Here is a 13,104-nt window from a genome sequence, read left to right as displayed (position 1 = left end):
CTGCTCCTCTCTTTCGGTGAAAAATTGACTGTCGGGTGGCAGGGAACGTCGAGGGAGCGGCAGGGTGGATGATGACGAAGTAACCGTGTCTCCTGAATGGCGTGTGGAACTGGGGCTTTGTTGTGGTGGGTGTGAGGTGAAGCGGGGAGACTGTCTTCTGAAAGGCCGCTCTGAGGAGGGGAAACGCGTGTGTCCAGGCAGCCTCGACTACCAGCCTAGTCCCAGTGTGTAGGTTACAGGGAGTCAGCCAGTTTGGGAAACTTCTCAGACTCAGAGCTGCAGAAGTTGACGTGGGCTGCCTGAGGGAAGGTGTGGGCCCGAATGCCATGCAAGCGCGACTTCAACTTCCACTAATAACGGTCACGACCGCCCTACAATGTAGCAGTGGGGGGTCAAGAGAGGGGCCCGGAAATGCCCTAGGCTGGAATCTTCGGAGCCTGCCAATTGGCTTCCACTGAACGGGAGGGCGGGCCTTGGGGCGTTCCGCTTACTGATTGGTTGGATGCCGGATTGGCAGGTCCCCGCCGGCTGTGCGTGTGGTGAGGGCGGACATGGCGGAGGCAGGAAAACTACCCTTGAGCCTCGGGCTTACCGGAGGAGAAGCGACAGAGTGGCCTCTGCAGCGGTACGCCCGCTGCATACCCTCAAACACCAGAGACCCACCTGGGCCACGCCAGGAAGCTGGGACAGCCCCCTGCCCCACATGGAAGGTGAGGCCCAAAGGCGGGAATATTCCTGAGGCGCCCACAGCCCTGAGGAGGGGAGGCTCTGCATATACACGGGGCCAGTGCCCTGAAAGCCATGCCAAAGGGACACCAAGCGACTGCCAGGCATGTTGGGGAATGGCCAGGCCGACAACTAAGATAGAAAATACATACATAGCAGTAGGAGACATGGTTGGAACCTTTACAGTCTCAAAATAATTATGCAAGGGAGTAGTAAACATTCATATATTCAATGTGTATTTATTGAGCGTCAAGTATGTGCTAGACTCTATTCGGGGTGCTAGGGATGGAGCAGTGAGCAAGATATAAACGCTCCCCACCCTTATTGATGTTTTTAGTTTAGTGCAGGATACACTATTTATCCAAATAACTACTTACAGAAGGGACAACTGAGTCATCCCGTAACCAAGCACTCACACAGGACTAGATTTGAATCCTCGCGTTGCCAGTGAATTTCTGTGACCTTGCTTTAGTTACTTAACCTCTCTATGCCTTATTCACTTTGTCTTAAAATAGAGATAATAATATAATAGTACAGGCCCTCAGAAATACTGGCGTTCGGTTCCAGACCATCACAATAAAGCAAGTTACGAACTTTCTGGCTTCTCAGTGCATATAAAACCTATGTTTGCACTATACTGTAGTCTATTAACTTGTCTAAAAGAATTATGTCTAAAAGGAAAATGTATATACCTTGATTCGAGAATACTTTATTGCTAGAAAATGTTAACACTCACCCGAGCCTTCAGCAGGTCAGTCTTTTTGCCGCTAGAGGGTCTTGCTTCATGCTGGTGGCTGCTGACTGATCAGAGTGGTGGTTTCCCAAGGTTGGGGTTGCTGTGGCAATTTCTTAAAATAAGACAACAATGCAGTTCGTCACATGGATTGCCTCTTCCTTTCAGGAAAGATTGCTCTGTAGCATGCGATGCTGTTTAATGGCATTTTTACCCACAGTAGAACTTCTTTCAAAATTGGAGTTAATCTCTCAAATTTTGCTGCTGCTTTATCAACTAAGTTTATGTGATATTCTAAATACTTCGCTGTCATTTCAGCAATGTTCACACCATCTTCACCATGAGTAGATTCCATCTTAGGAAACCACTTTCTTTGCTCATCCATAAAAAGCAACTCCTCATCTCTTCAAGTTTTATCATAAGATTATAGCAATTCAGTCCCATCTTCAGGCTTCACTTCCAATTCTAGTTCTCTTGCTCTTTCTACACATCTGCAGTTCCTGCCTCCACTGAAATCTTGAACCCCTCAAAAGTCATGCATGAGGGCTGGAATCAACTTCTTCCAAATTCCTGTTAATGTTGATATGTTGACCTCCTCCCATGAATCACAAATGTTCTTAATGGTATCTAGAATGGTGAATCCTTTTCAGATGTTTTCAATTAACTGCCCAGATCCATCAGAGGAATCACTACCTACAGAAGCTATAGCCTTATAAAATGTATTTCTTAAATAATAAGACTTAAAAGCTGACAATTACTCCTTGATCATGGGTTGCAGAATGAATGTTGTGTTAGCAGGCATGAAAACAACATTCATCTCTTTGTACATCTCTATCTAAGCTCTTGGGTGACCAGGTGCCTTGTTAATGAACAGTAATATTTTGACAGGAATCTTTTTTTCTGAGCAGTTGGTCTCAACAGTGGGCTTAAAATATTCAGTAAACCATGCTATAAACAACTGTGCTATCATCCAGACTTTGTTGTTCTATTTATGGAGCACAGGCAGAGTAGATTTAGCACAGTTCCTAAGGGCCCTAGGACTTTCAGAATGGTAAATGAGCATTGGCTTCAATTTAGAGTCTCCAGTGTGATTAGCCCCTAATGCAAGAGTCAGCCTGCCCTTTGAAACTTTGAAGCCAGGCATTGACTTCTCCTCTTTAGCTATGAACGTCCTAGATGGCCTCTTCTTCTAAGAGAAGGCTGTTTTGAACATGTTAAAAAATCAGATCAGGCTTTGGCTTAAGGGAATATTGTGACTGGTTTGATCTTCTATGCAGACCATTACAACTTTTTCCATTTCGGAAATAAGGCTGTTCCACTTACCATTCCTGTGTTCACTGGAATAGCATTTTTAATTTCCTTTAAGAACTTTTCCTTTGCATTTACAACCTGGCTAACTGGCATAAGAGGTCTAGCTTTTGACTTATCTTGGCTTTCAACATACCTTCCTCAGTAAGCTTAATCATTTCTAGTTTTTGATTTAAAATGAATGATGTGTGATTTTTCCTTTCACCTTAACACTTTGAGGCCATTGTAGGGTTATTAATTGACTGGATTTCAATATTGTTATGTCTCAGAATAGTGAGGACCAGGGAGAGGGAGAGAGACAGAGCAAAGGCTGGTGGATGGAGCAGTTGGAATATACATATCATTTGTTGATTAAGTTCACTATCTTCTATGGGCATGGTTTGTGGCACTCCAGAACAACTACAATAGTAACATCAGTACAATAGTAACAATGGTGATCACAGATCACCACCAGATATAATAATAATGAAAAAGCTTGAAATATTGTGAAAATTACCAAAATATGATACAGAGACATGAAGTGAACACATGCTGTTAGAAAAATGGCACTGAGAGACTTGATTGATGTGGGGTTGCCACAAACCTTCAATTTGTAAAAAATGTAATATCTGTGAAGTGCACTAAAGCAAAGTGCAGTAAAGGGAAGTGTGCCTGTACCTACTTCATAGGATTCTTTTGAGCATTGAATAAGCTAATACATATCAATCATCTAAAATAGTGCCTAGTATGTGTTAAGTTATACCGGGGTTTGCTACTATTATTACTATTTTGTTCTAGTGGTATGTTTTAACACCATGGGTTGCCAGTCATTCAGTTCCCTTTTGTCTGGTTTGACTATTGGATGTGGAATCTGGGATTTTGGATTGTACACATACATGTATGTCACATGTGTGCACACATGCATACATGTTTGTGTATTTTGGGCAGCAATAGGTAGGAGAAGAATTAAAGAGAATAAAGGTCCCAGGTAGCTGGGTGTGGTGGCTCAGGCCTGTAATCCAGGCACTTTGGGAGGCTGAGGTGGGCGTATCACCTGAGGTCAGGAGTTTGAGACCAGTCTGGCCAACATGGCAAAACCCCGCCTCTACTAAAAATGCAAAAATTACCCAGGTATAGTGGTGCCTGCCTGTAGTCCCAGCTACTCAGGAGGCTGAGGCGGGAGAATCACTTGAACCTGGGAGGTGGAGGTTGCAGTGAGCTGAGATCGTGGCACTGCACTGCAACCTGAGTGACAGAGCAAGATTCTGTCTCAAAAATAAATAAATAAATAAAATAAAATAAAATAAAAACACCACAACCTGTACAGAGGCCACAACATACCTGAAAAACCTCTGCATGTGTAATGTATAGTTACATAGAAGGCTAACAAATCTGGTGCTTAGAGAATGAGGGAAATGGTAGCTTGAGATAAGCCTGTCTGAAGAGGTAGGCAGGTGCCTTGTGAACATTATTATAAATCCAGTGGGAAGCCACCAAACAGTTTTGAGCAGAGGCATTTTTGTCTTTGAAAGATCACTCTGGTTGTGGTGTGAAGATGGAATTGGAGGGGAATATGAGTGGATTCAGAAAGATCATATAGAATGCTATTGCAGTGTTATAGGCAAGAGATGATGATGGCTTAGACTAAGGGCATGGCAGTAGAGATAGGAATATTAGGAATATATTTTGGAGACCAAAATGAAAAGGCTTGGTGCTTGATTATATATGAGTGGCAAGAGTAAAGGACTTCTGGGTTTCTAGCAGAAGCAACTGAGTAGATGGTTAGAGAATGGGAAACACTGGAGGAGGAACAGTGAGGGGAGAATAATCCAAGATTTCAGTTTTGGATGTACTGAATTTGATAAGATTGTGAAGCATTCAAGTGGAGATATTGGATAGATAGTTGGGTTTATTGGCCTAGACTCAGAAGGAAGATCTGGGCTGGAAATGTAAAGGTGCGAGTCATCAGCATAAAGGTGGTATTTATAGTCATGAGATTAGGTGAGATTCGGGACCAAGCTTAAAGGTAATCCAACATTTGTAAGTTGGGTAGAGGGGACAGAGCCCCAGAGAAGATTGACAAGAGGCATGGCACAGTGGCTCATCCCTGTAAAACCAGTGCTTTGGTAGGCCAAGATGGGTGGATCACTTGAGGTCAGGAGGTCAGATCAGCCTGGCCAACAAGTAACCCGAGGTTACTTGGGAGGGTGAAGCAGGAGAATCCCTTGAACCCAGGAGACAGAGGTTGCAGTGAGTCAAGATTGTGCCACTGCACTCCAGCCTGGGCAACAGAGTGAGACTCCATCTCAAAATAAATAAATAAATAAATAAATAAATAAATAGGAAAACACAATAACAAGAAGGCGGGTGATTTCTGCATTTCCAACTGAGGTACCTGGTTCATCTCATTGGGACTGGTTGGACAGGGGGTGCAGCCCATGGAGGGCGAGCCAAAGCAGGGTGGGGCATTGCCTCACCTGGGAAGTACACGGGTTCGAGGTATCTCCCTCCCCCAGCCAAGGGAAGCCGTGAGAGACTGTACTGGGAGGAATGGTACACTCTGGCCCAGATACTGCACTTTTCCATGGTCTTCGCAACCAACAGAAGAGAAGATTCCCTCTGGCGCCTACCCCACCAAGGGCCCTGGGTTTCAAGCACAAAACTGGGTGGCCTTTTGGGCAGACACCGAGTTAGCTGCAGGAGTGTTTTTTTTTTTTTTTTTTTCATACGCTAGTGGCACCTGGAAAACCAGTGAGACAGAACTGTTCACTCCCCTGGAAAGGGGGCTTAAGCCAGGGAGCCAAGGGGTCTGGCTCAGCGGGTCCCACCCCCATGGAGCCAGCAAGCTAAGATCCACTGGCTTGAAATTCTCACTGCTAGCACAGTAGTCTGAGATTGACCTGGGATGCTCCATCTTGGTGGAGGGAGGGGTGTCTGCCATTGCTGAGGCTTGAGTAGGCAGTTTTACCCTCACAGTGTAAACAAAGCCACCAGGAAGTTTGAACTGGGTGGAGCCCACGACAGCTCAGCAAGGCTGCTGCAGCCAGACTGTCTCTCTAGATTCCTCCTCTCTGGGCAGGACATCTCTGAAAAAAAGGCAGCAGCCCAGTCAAGGACTTATAAATAAAACCCCCATCTCCCTGGGACAGAGCACCTGGGGGAAGGAAGGGGTGGCTGTGGGCGCAGCTTCAGCAGACTTAAACGTCCCTGCCTGACAGCTCTGAAGAGAGCAGTAGATCTCCTAGCACAGTGTTTGAGCTCTGATAAGGGACAGACTGCCTCCTAAAGTGGGTCCCTGACCCTTGTGTCTCCTACCTCCCAGTAGGGGCCGTCAGATACCTCATACAGGAGAGCTCTGGCTGCCATCTGGCGGGTACCCCTCTGGGATGAAGCTTACAGAGGAAGGAACAGGCAGCAGCCTGTTCTGCAGCCTTCGCTGGTGATACCCAGGCAAACAGGGTCTGGAGTGGACCTCCAGCAGAACTTCAGCAGAGGGGCCTGACTGTTAGAAGGAAAACTAACAAACAGAAAGGAATAGTATCAACATCAACAAAAAGAATGTCCACCAGAGACCTCACTCGAAGGTCACCAACATCAAAGACTGAAGGTAGATAAATCTACAAAGATGTGGAGAAACCAGCTTAAAAAGGCTGAAAATTCCAAAAACCAGAACACCTCTTCACCTCCAAAAGATCACAACTCCTCGCCAGCAAGGGAACAAAACTGGATGGATGATGAGTTTGACAAACTGACAGAAGCAAGCTTCAGAAGGTGGGTAATAACAAACTCCTCCTGAGCTAAAGGAGCATGTTCCCACCCAATACAAGGAAGCTAAAAACCTTGAAAAAAGGTTAGTTGAATTGCTAACTAGAATAATCTGTTTAGACAAGAACACAAATGACCCAACAGAGCTGAAAAACACAGCACGAGAAATTCATGAAGTATACACAAGTATCAATAGCTGAATCGATCAAGCAGAAGAAAGGATATCAGAGATTGAAGATCAACTCAAAGAAATAAAGCAAGAAGACAAGGTTAGAGAAAAAAGAGTGAAAAGAAATGAACAAAGCCTCCAAGAAATATGGGACTATGTGAAAAGACCAAATCTATGTTTGATTGGTGTACCTGAAAGTGGTGGGGAGAATGGAACCAAGTTGGAAAACACTCTGCAGATTATTATCCAGGAGAACTTCCCCAACCTAGCAAGGCAGGCCAACATTCAAATTCAGGAAATACAGAGAACACCAGAAAGATACTGCTCGAGAAGAGCAACCCTAAGACATATAATCGTCAGATACACCAAGGTTGAAATGAAGGAAAAAATGTTAAGGGCAGTCAGAGAGAAAGGCTGGGTTACCCACAAAGCGAAGCCCATCAGACTAACAGCGGATCTCTTGGCAGAAACCCTATAAGCCAGAAGAAAGTGAGGGCCAGTATTCAATATTCTTAAAGAATTTTCTAATCCAGAATTTCATATCCAGCCAAACTAAGCTTCATAAGCAAAGGAGAAATAAAATCTTTTACAGACAAGCAAATGCTGAGAGATCTTGTCAGCACCAGGCCTGCCTTACAAGAGATCCTGAAGGAAGCACTAAACATGAACCAGGACCAGCCACTGCAAAAACATACCAAATTATAAAGACCACTGATGCTATGAAGAAACTGCATCAACTAATGGGCAAAATACCAGCTAACATCATAATGACAGGATCAAATTCACACATAACAATATTAACCTTAAATGTAACAGGCTAAATGCCCCAATTAAAAGGCACAGACTGGCAAATTGGATTAAGAGTCAAGACCCATCAGTGTGCTGTATTCAGAAGACCCACCTCATGTGCAAAGACACACATAGGCTCAAAATAAAGGGATGGAAGAATATTCACCAAGCAAATGGAAAGAAAAAAAAAAAAAGCAGGGGTTGCAATCCTAGTCTCTGATAAAACAGACTTTAAACCAACAAAGATCAAAAGAGACAAGGGCATTACATAATGGTAAAGGGATCAATGCAACAAGAAGAGCTAACTATCCTAAATACATACGCGCCCAATACAGGAGCACCCAGATTCATAAAGCAAGTTCTTAGAGACCTACAAAGAGACTTAGACTCCCACACAATAATAATGGAAGACTTTAACACCCCACTGTCAATATTAGATCAATGAGACAGAAAATTAACAAGGGATATCCAGGACTTGACCTCAGCTCTGGACCAAGCAGACCTAATAGACATCTACAGAACTCTCCACCCCAAATCAACAGAATATACATTCATCTCAGCACCATATCACACTTATTCTAAAATTGACCACATAATTGGAAGTAAAACACTCCTTAGCAAATGCAAAAGAATGGAAATCATAACAAACAGTCTCTCAGACCACAGTGCAATAAAATTAGAACTCAGCATTAAGAAACTCACTCAGAACTGCTCAACTACATGGAAATGGAACGACCTGCTCTTGAATGACTACTGGGTGAATAACAAAATGAAGGCAGAAATAAAGATATTCTTTGAAACCAATGAGAACAAAGACACAACATACCAGAATCTCTGGGACACATTTAAAGCAGTGTGTAGAGGGAAATTTATAGCACTAAATGCCCACAAGAGAAAGCAGGAAAGATCTAAAGTCAGCACCCTAACATCACAATTAAAAGAACTAGAGAAGCAAGAGCAAACAAATGCAAAAGCTAGCAGAAGACAAGAAGTAACTAAGATCAGAGCAGAATTGAAGAAGACAGAGACACGAAAAACCCTTCAGAAAATCAGTGAATCTGGGAGCTGGTTTTTTGAAAAGATCAACAAAATAGATAGACTGCTAGCCAGACTAATAAAAAAGAAAAAAGAGAAGAATTAAATAGATGCAATAAAAAATGATAAAGGGGCTATCATCACTGATCCCATGGAAATGCAAACTACCATCAGAGAATACTATAAACACCTCTATGAAATAAACTATAAAATCTAGAAGAAATGGATAAATTCTTGGACACATACACCCTCCCAAGACTAAACCAGGAAGAAGTCAAATCCCTGAATAGACCAATAATAAGTTCTGAAATTGAGGCAGTAATTAATAGCCTACCAACCAAAAAAAGTCCAGGAGCATACGGATTCACAGCTTAATTCTACCAGAGGTATAAAGGGGAGCTGGTACCATTCCTTGTGAAATGATTCCAAACAATAGAAAAAGAGGGAATCCTCCCTAACTCATTTTACAAAGCCAGCATCATCCTAATATCAAAACCTGGCAGAGACACAACAACAAAAGAAAATTTCAGGCCAATATCCCTGATGAACATTGATGCGAAAATCCTCAATAAAATGCTGGCAAACCAAATTCAGCAGCACACTGAAAAGCTTATCCACCACGATCAAGTCAGCTTTATCCCTAGCATGCAAGACTGGTTCAACGTATACAAATCAATAAACATAATCCATCACGTAAATAGAACCAATGACAAAAACCACTTGATTATCTCAATAGATGCAGAAAAGGCCTTTGACAAAATTCAACAGCCTTCATGCTAAAAACTCTCAATAAATTCGGTATTGATAGAATGTATCTCAAAATAGTAATAGCTATTTATGACAAACCCACAGCCAATATCATACTGAATGGGCAAAAACTGGAAGCGTTCCCTTTGAAACCTGGCACAAGACAAGGATGCCCTCTCTCACCACCCCTATTCAACATAGTATTGGAAGTTCTGGCCAGGGCAATCAGGCAAGAGGAAGAAATAAAGGTATTCAAATAGGAAAAGAGGAAGTCAATTATCTCTGTTTGCAGATAACATGATTGTATATTTAGAAAACCCCATTGTCTCAGCCCAAAATCTCCTTAAGCTGATAAGCAACTTCAGCAAAGTGTCAGGATACAAAATCAGTGTGCAAAAATCACAAGCATTCTTATACACCAATAACAGACAAACAGAGTCAACTCATGAGTGAACTCCCATTCACTATTGCTACAAAGAGAATGAAATACCTAGGAATACAACTTACAAGGGATGTGAATGACGTCTTCAAGGAGAACTACAAACCACTGCTCAAGGAAATAAGAGAGGACAAAAACAAATGGGAAAACATTCCATGTTCATGGATAGGCAGACTCAATATCATGAAAATGGCCATTCTGCCCAAAGTAATTTACAAATTCAGTGCTATCCCCATCAAGCTACCGTTGACTTTCTTCACAGAATTGGAAAAAACTACTTTAAAGTTCATATGGAACCAAAAAAGAGCCCACATAGACAAGACAATCCTAAGCCAAAAGAACAAAGCTGGAGGCATCATGCTACCTGACTTCAAACTATTCTACAAGGCTACAGTAACCAAAACAGCATGGTACTGGTACCAAAACAGAGATATAGACCAATGGAACAGAACAGAGGCCTCAGAAATAACACCACACATCTATAACCATCTGATCTTTGACAAACATGACAAAAACAAGCAATGGGGAAAGGATTCCTTATTTAATAAATGGTGTTGGGAAAACTGGCTAGCCATATGCAGAAAGCTGAAACTGGATCCCTTCCTTACATCTTATACAAAAATCAACTCAAGATGGATTAAAGACTTAAATGTAAGACTGAAAACCATGAAAACCCTAGAAGAAAACCTAGGCAATACCATTCAGGACATAGGCATGGGCAAAGACTTCATGACTAAAACACCAAGAGCAATGGCAACAAAAGCCAAAATTGACAAATGGGATCTCATTAAACTAAAGAGCTTCTGCACAGCAAAAGAAACTATCATCAGAGTGAACAGGCAACCTACAGTATGGGGGAAAATTTTTGTAATCTATCCATCTGACAAAGGGCTAATATCCAGAATCTACAAAGAACTCAAATTTACAAGAAAAGGTCAACCCCATCAAAAAGTGGATGAAGGATATGTACAGACACTTCTCAAAATAAGACATTTATGCAGCCAACAAATACATGAAAAAAACTCATCATCACTGGTCATTAGAGAAATGCAAATCAAAACCACAATGAGATACCATCTTGTGCCAGTTAGAATGGTGATCATTAAAAAGTCAGGAAACAACAGGTGCTGGAGAGGATATGGAGAAATAGGAATGCTTTTACACTGTTGGTAGGAGTATAAATTAGTTCAACCATTGTGGAAGACAGTATGGCAATTCCTCAAGGATCTAGAACTAGAAATACCATTTGACCCAGCAATCCCATTACTGGGCATATACCCAATGGATTATAAATCATTCTACTATAAAGACACATGTGCATGTATGTTTATTGCAGCACTGTTCACAATAGCAAAGACTTGGAACCAACCCAAATGCCCATCAAAGATAGACTGGATAAAGAAAATGTGGCACATATATACCATGGAATACTATGCAGCCATAAAAAAGAATGAGTTCATGTCCTATGCAGGGACATGGATGAAGCTGGAAACCATCATTCTCAGCAAACTAACACAAGAACAGAAAACCAAACACTGCTTGTTCTCACTTATAAGTGGGAGTTGAACAATGAGAACACATGGACACAGGTGGTGGGGCATCACACACTGGGGCCTGTAGGAGGGTTGGGGAGCTGGGGGACGGATAGCATTAGGAGGATGTAGATGACAGGTTGATGGGTGCAGCAAACCACCATGGCACGTGTATACCTATGTAACAAACCTGCACATTCTGCACATGTACCCCGGAACTTAAACTATAATTTGAAAAAAGAAAACACAAAAATAAATAAATAAATAAATAAATAAAAGATTGACAAGGGACAGAGAGTTGAGAAGCACCCAAGAGAATGAAGGTTTATCAGTGCTAAAGAGAGTTATTTCCAGGGGAAAGAGTGATTGATTAACTTTGTTGAATGATGCTGCAAAATGATGAAACATGATGACTAAGGGATATCCAGTTCAGCAGCATGAACGTCCTTATTGGTCTTTACCAAGAGAAATTTAAGTGGAGTGAAGGGAATGGAAGCCAGATAGGAGTAAGGTAAAGAATGACTGATAGGTGAGGAAGTGGAGCCGATGTGCACAGACAGTTCTTCTGAGATGCTTGGCTGTAAATGTGATTAGAGAAAGGGCACAATGAATTATTCACCACATTCTAGAATATTAGAGCCGGGTCAGTCCTTCCAGATTGAAATCAGTATATCTAGGACCATAAAAAGTCATTAAATTCCTAGTTGTACTGTTTTGAAACCCTGTATCCTGAGAAGTGATATAGGCTGAAATACAAAATGAGGTGAAGAAAGAGTTAAATATAAGGATGACTGACCTATAATTGGATCTTATAAAAAGCTGGGAATGTTTGATGACATATTTAATTTTTGAGACTGCTCCACAGGTTCCTTGATACCTTCTCATAACACTCTTTAAACCCTTTCTCCTGAGGCATCTGTGTTGGGTGCAGCTGAATAATTCTTAAGTTCTTATCCTGCAACCCAGAGGTCAGGACATTTGACCATTCTAAGGAGTTGATTGTTATTCCATTTTTTTTACTTCTCTTTGCAAAGCTCTTCATAATTGCTTATAAGGAACAGTGCTTTTAACAGTTTTCAGATGTTTGGCATAAAGCCACAGCTACAGTGACAAGAGATGAGGTTGGCTTTTGCAGTGCTTTTGAAAACTGAACATTTGTACCTTCCTTTGAATCTGTGCGGAACCATCCTACCCGCTGTGATCAGTTTCAGCCTAGGTCTGTCATTTTTTTTTTTTTTTTTGGAAAAAACGAAAGAGAAAACAAGATTTGTTCTATTTTATGGGCACTAGGACTATTGTGCAATAATAATAATAAAAGATGAGCCATCTAAAGAACTGTACTCTCTAAGTCTCATGTGAATTTTTTATTTTAAAAATATGTGGTACCTGCAGTAAAAAAAGAGGTTAGGTAAAGCATAAAAATATATTATTGTGGAGGATAGAGCCATTCTAGTTGTTTTTTCTTTAGGTAACTTTTGAATTCAATCTTGGTTGAACTTATTTTGAGTTCTTTGATTTTTTCTGATTATGGGAGAATCTGTTCTCCTGGTACTGTTCTCTATAGTTGTTTAATTACAGAGAAAACGTTCATCACAATGGCTCTATATGCTGAGACAAAAATGTCAACTCAAGAGAAAAAATGAATAGTATAACAAGACTACTAAGACTCCAAGTCCTAGTTGAGAGGGAAGATCAATTCTGAGGCAGAAAGAATATTATATATAAAATATCTAATATATTTTATAGAGAAATATAGTTCATTATGTATACTGATTTGATTTATTTCTTTGAATTGAATTAATCTTGTTAAAAGTCACTATGTAGAGATAAACACAATTTGGAAGCAAATAAACTTTGTAATACACACACACACACACTCACG

At 41.4% G+C, this 13,104-nt stretch overlaps 1 protein-coding gene across 2 annotated transcripts in view; it reads left to right on the top strand.

The window, feature by feature from the left end:
• The first annotated feature begins 536 nt into the window (after positions 1-536).
• REC114 (REC114 meiotic recombination protein) overlaps positions 537-13,104 on the top strand; it is a 139,492-nt gene continuing 126,924 nt past the window's right edge. For both annotated transcript variants that reach the window (XM_030930389.1, XM_010383273.2), the window contains exon 1: positions 537-710. In XM_030930389.1, the coding sequence (XP_030786249.1) occupies positions 552-710 (159 nt within the window). In that variant the 5' untranslated portion in view covers positions 537-551. The remainder of the gene's footprint in view (positions 711-13,104) is intronic.

The sequence above is a fragment of the Rhinopithecus roxellana genome, chromosome 5 (genome assembly GCF_007565055.1).
Source record: "Rhinopithecus roxellana isolate Shanxi Qingling chromosome 5, ASM756505v1, whole genome shotgun sequence".
NCBI lineage: Eukaryota > Metazoa > Chordata > Mammalia > Primates > Cercopithecidae > Rhinopithecus > Rhinopithecus roxellana.
This window is presented reverse-complemented; position numbering and strand designations above follow the sequence as displayed.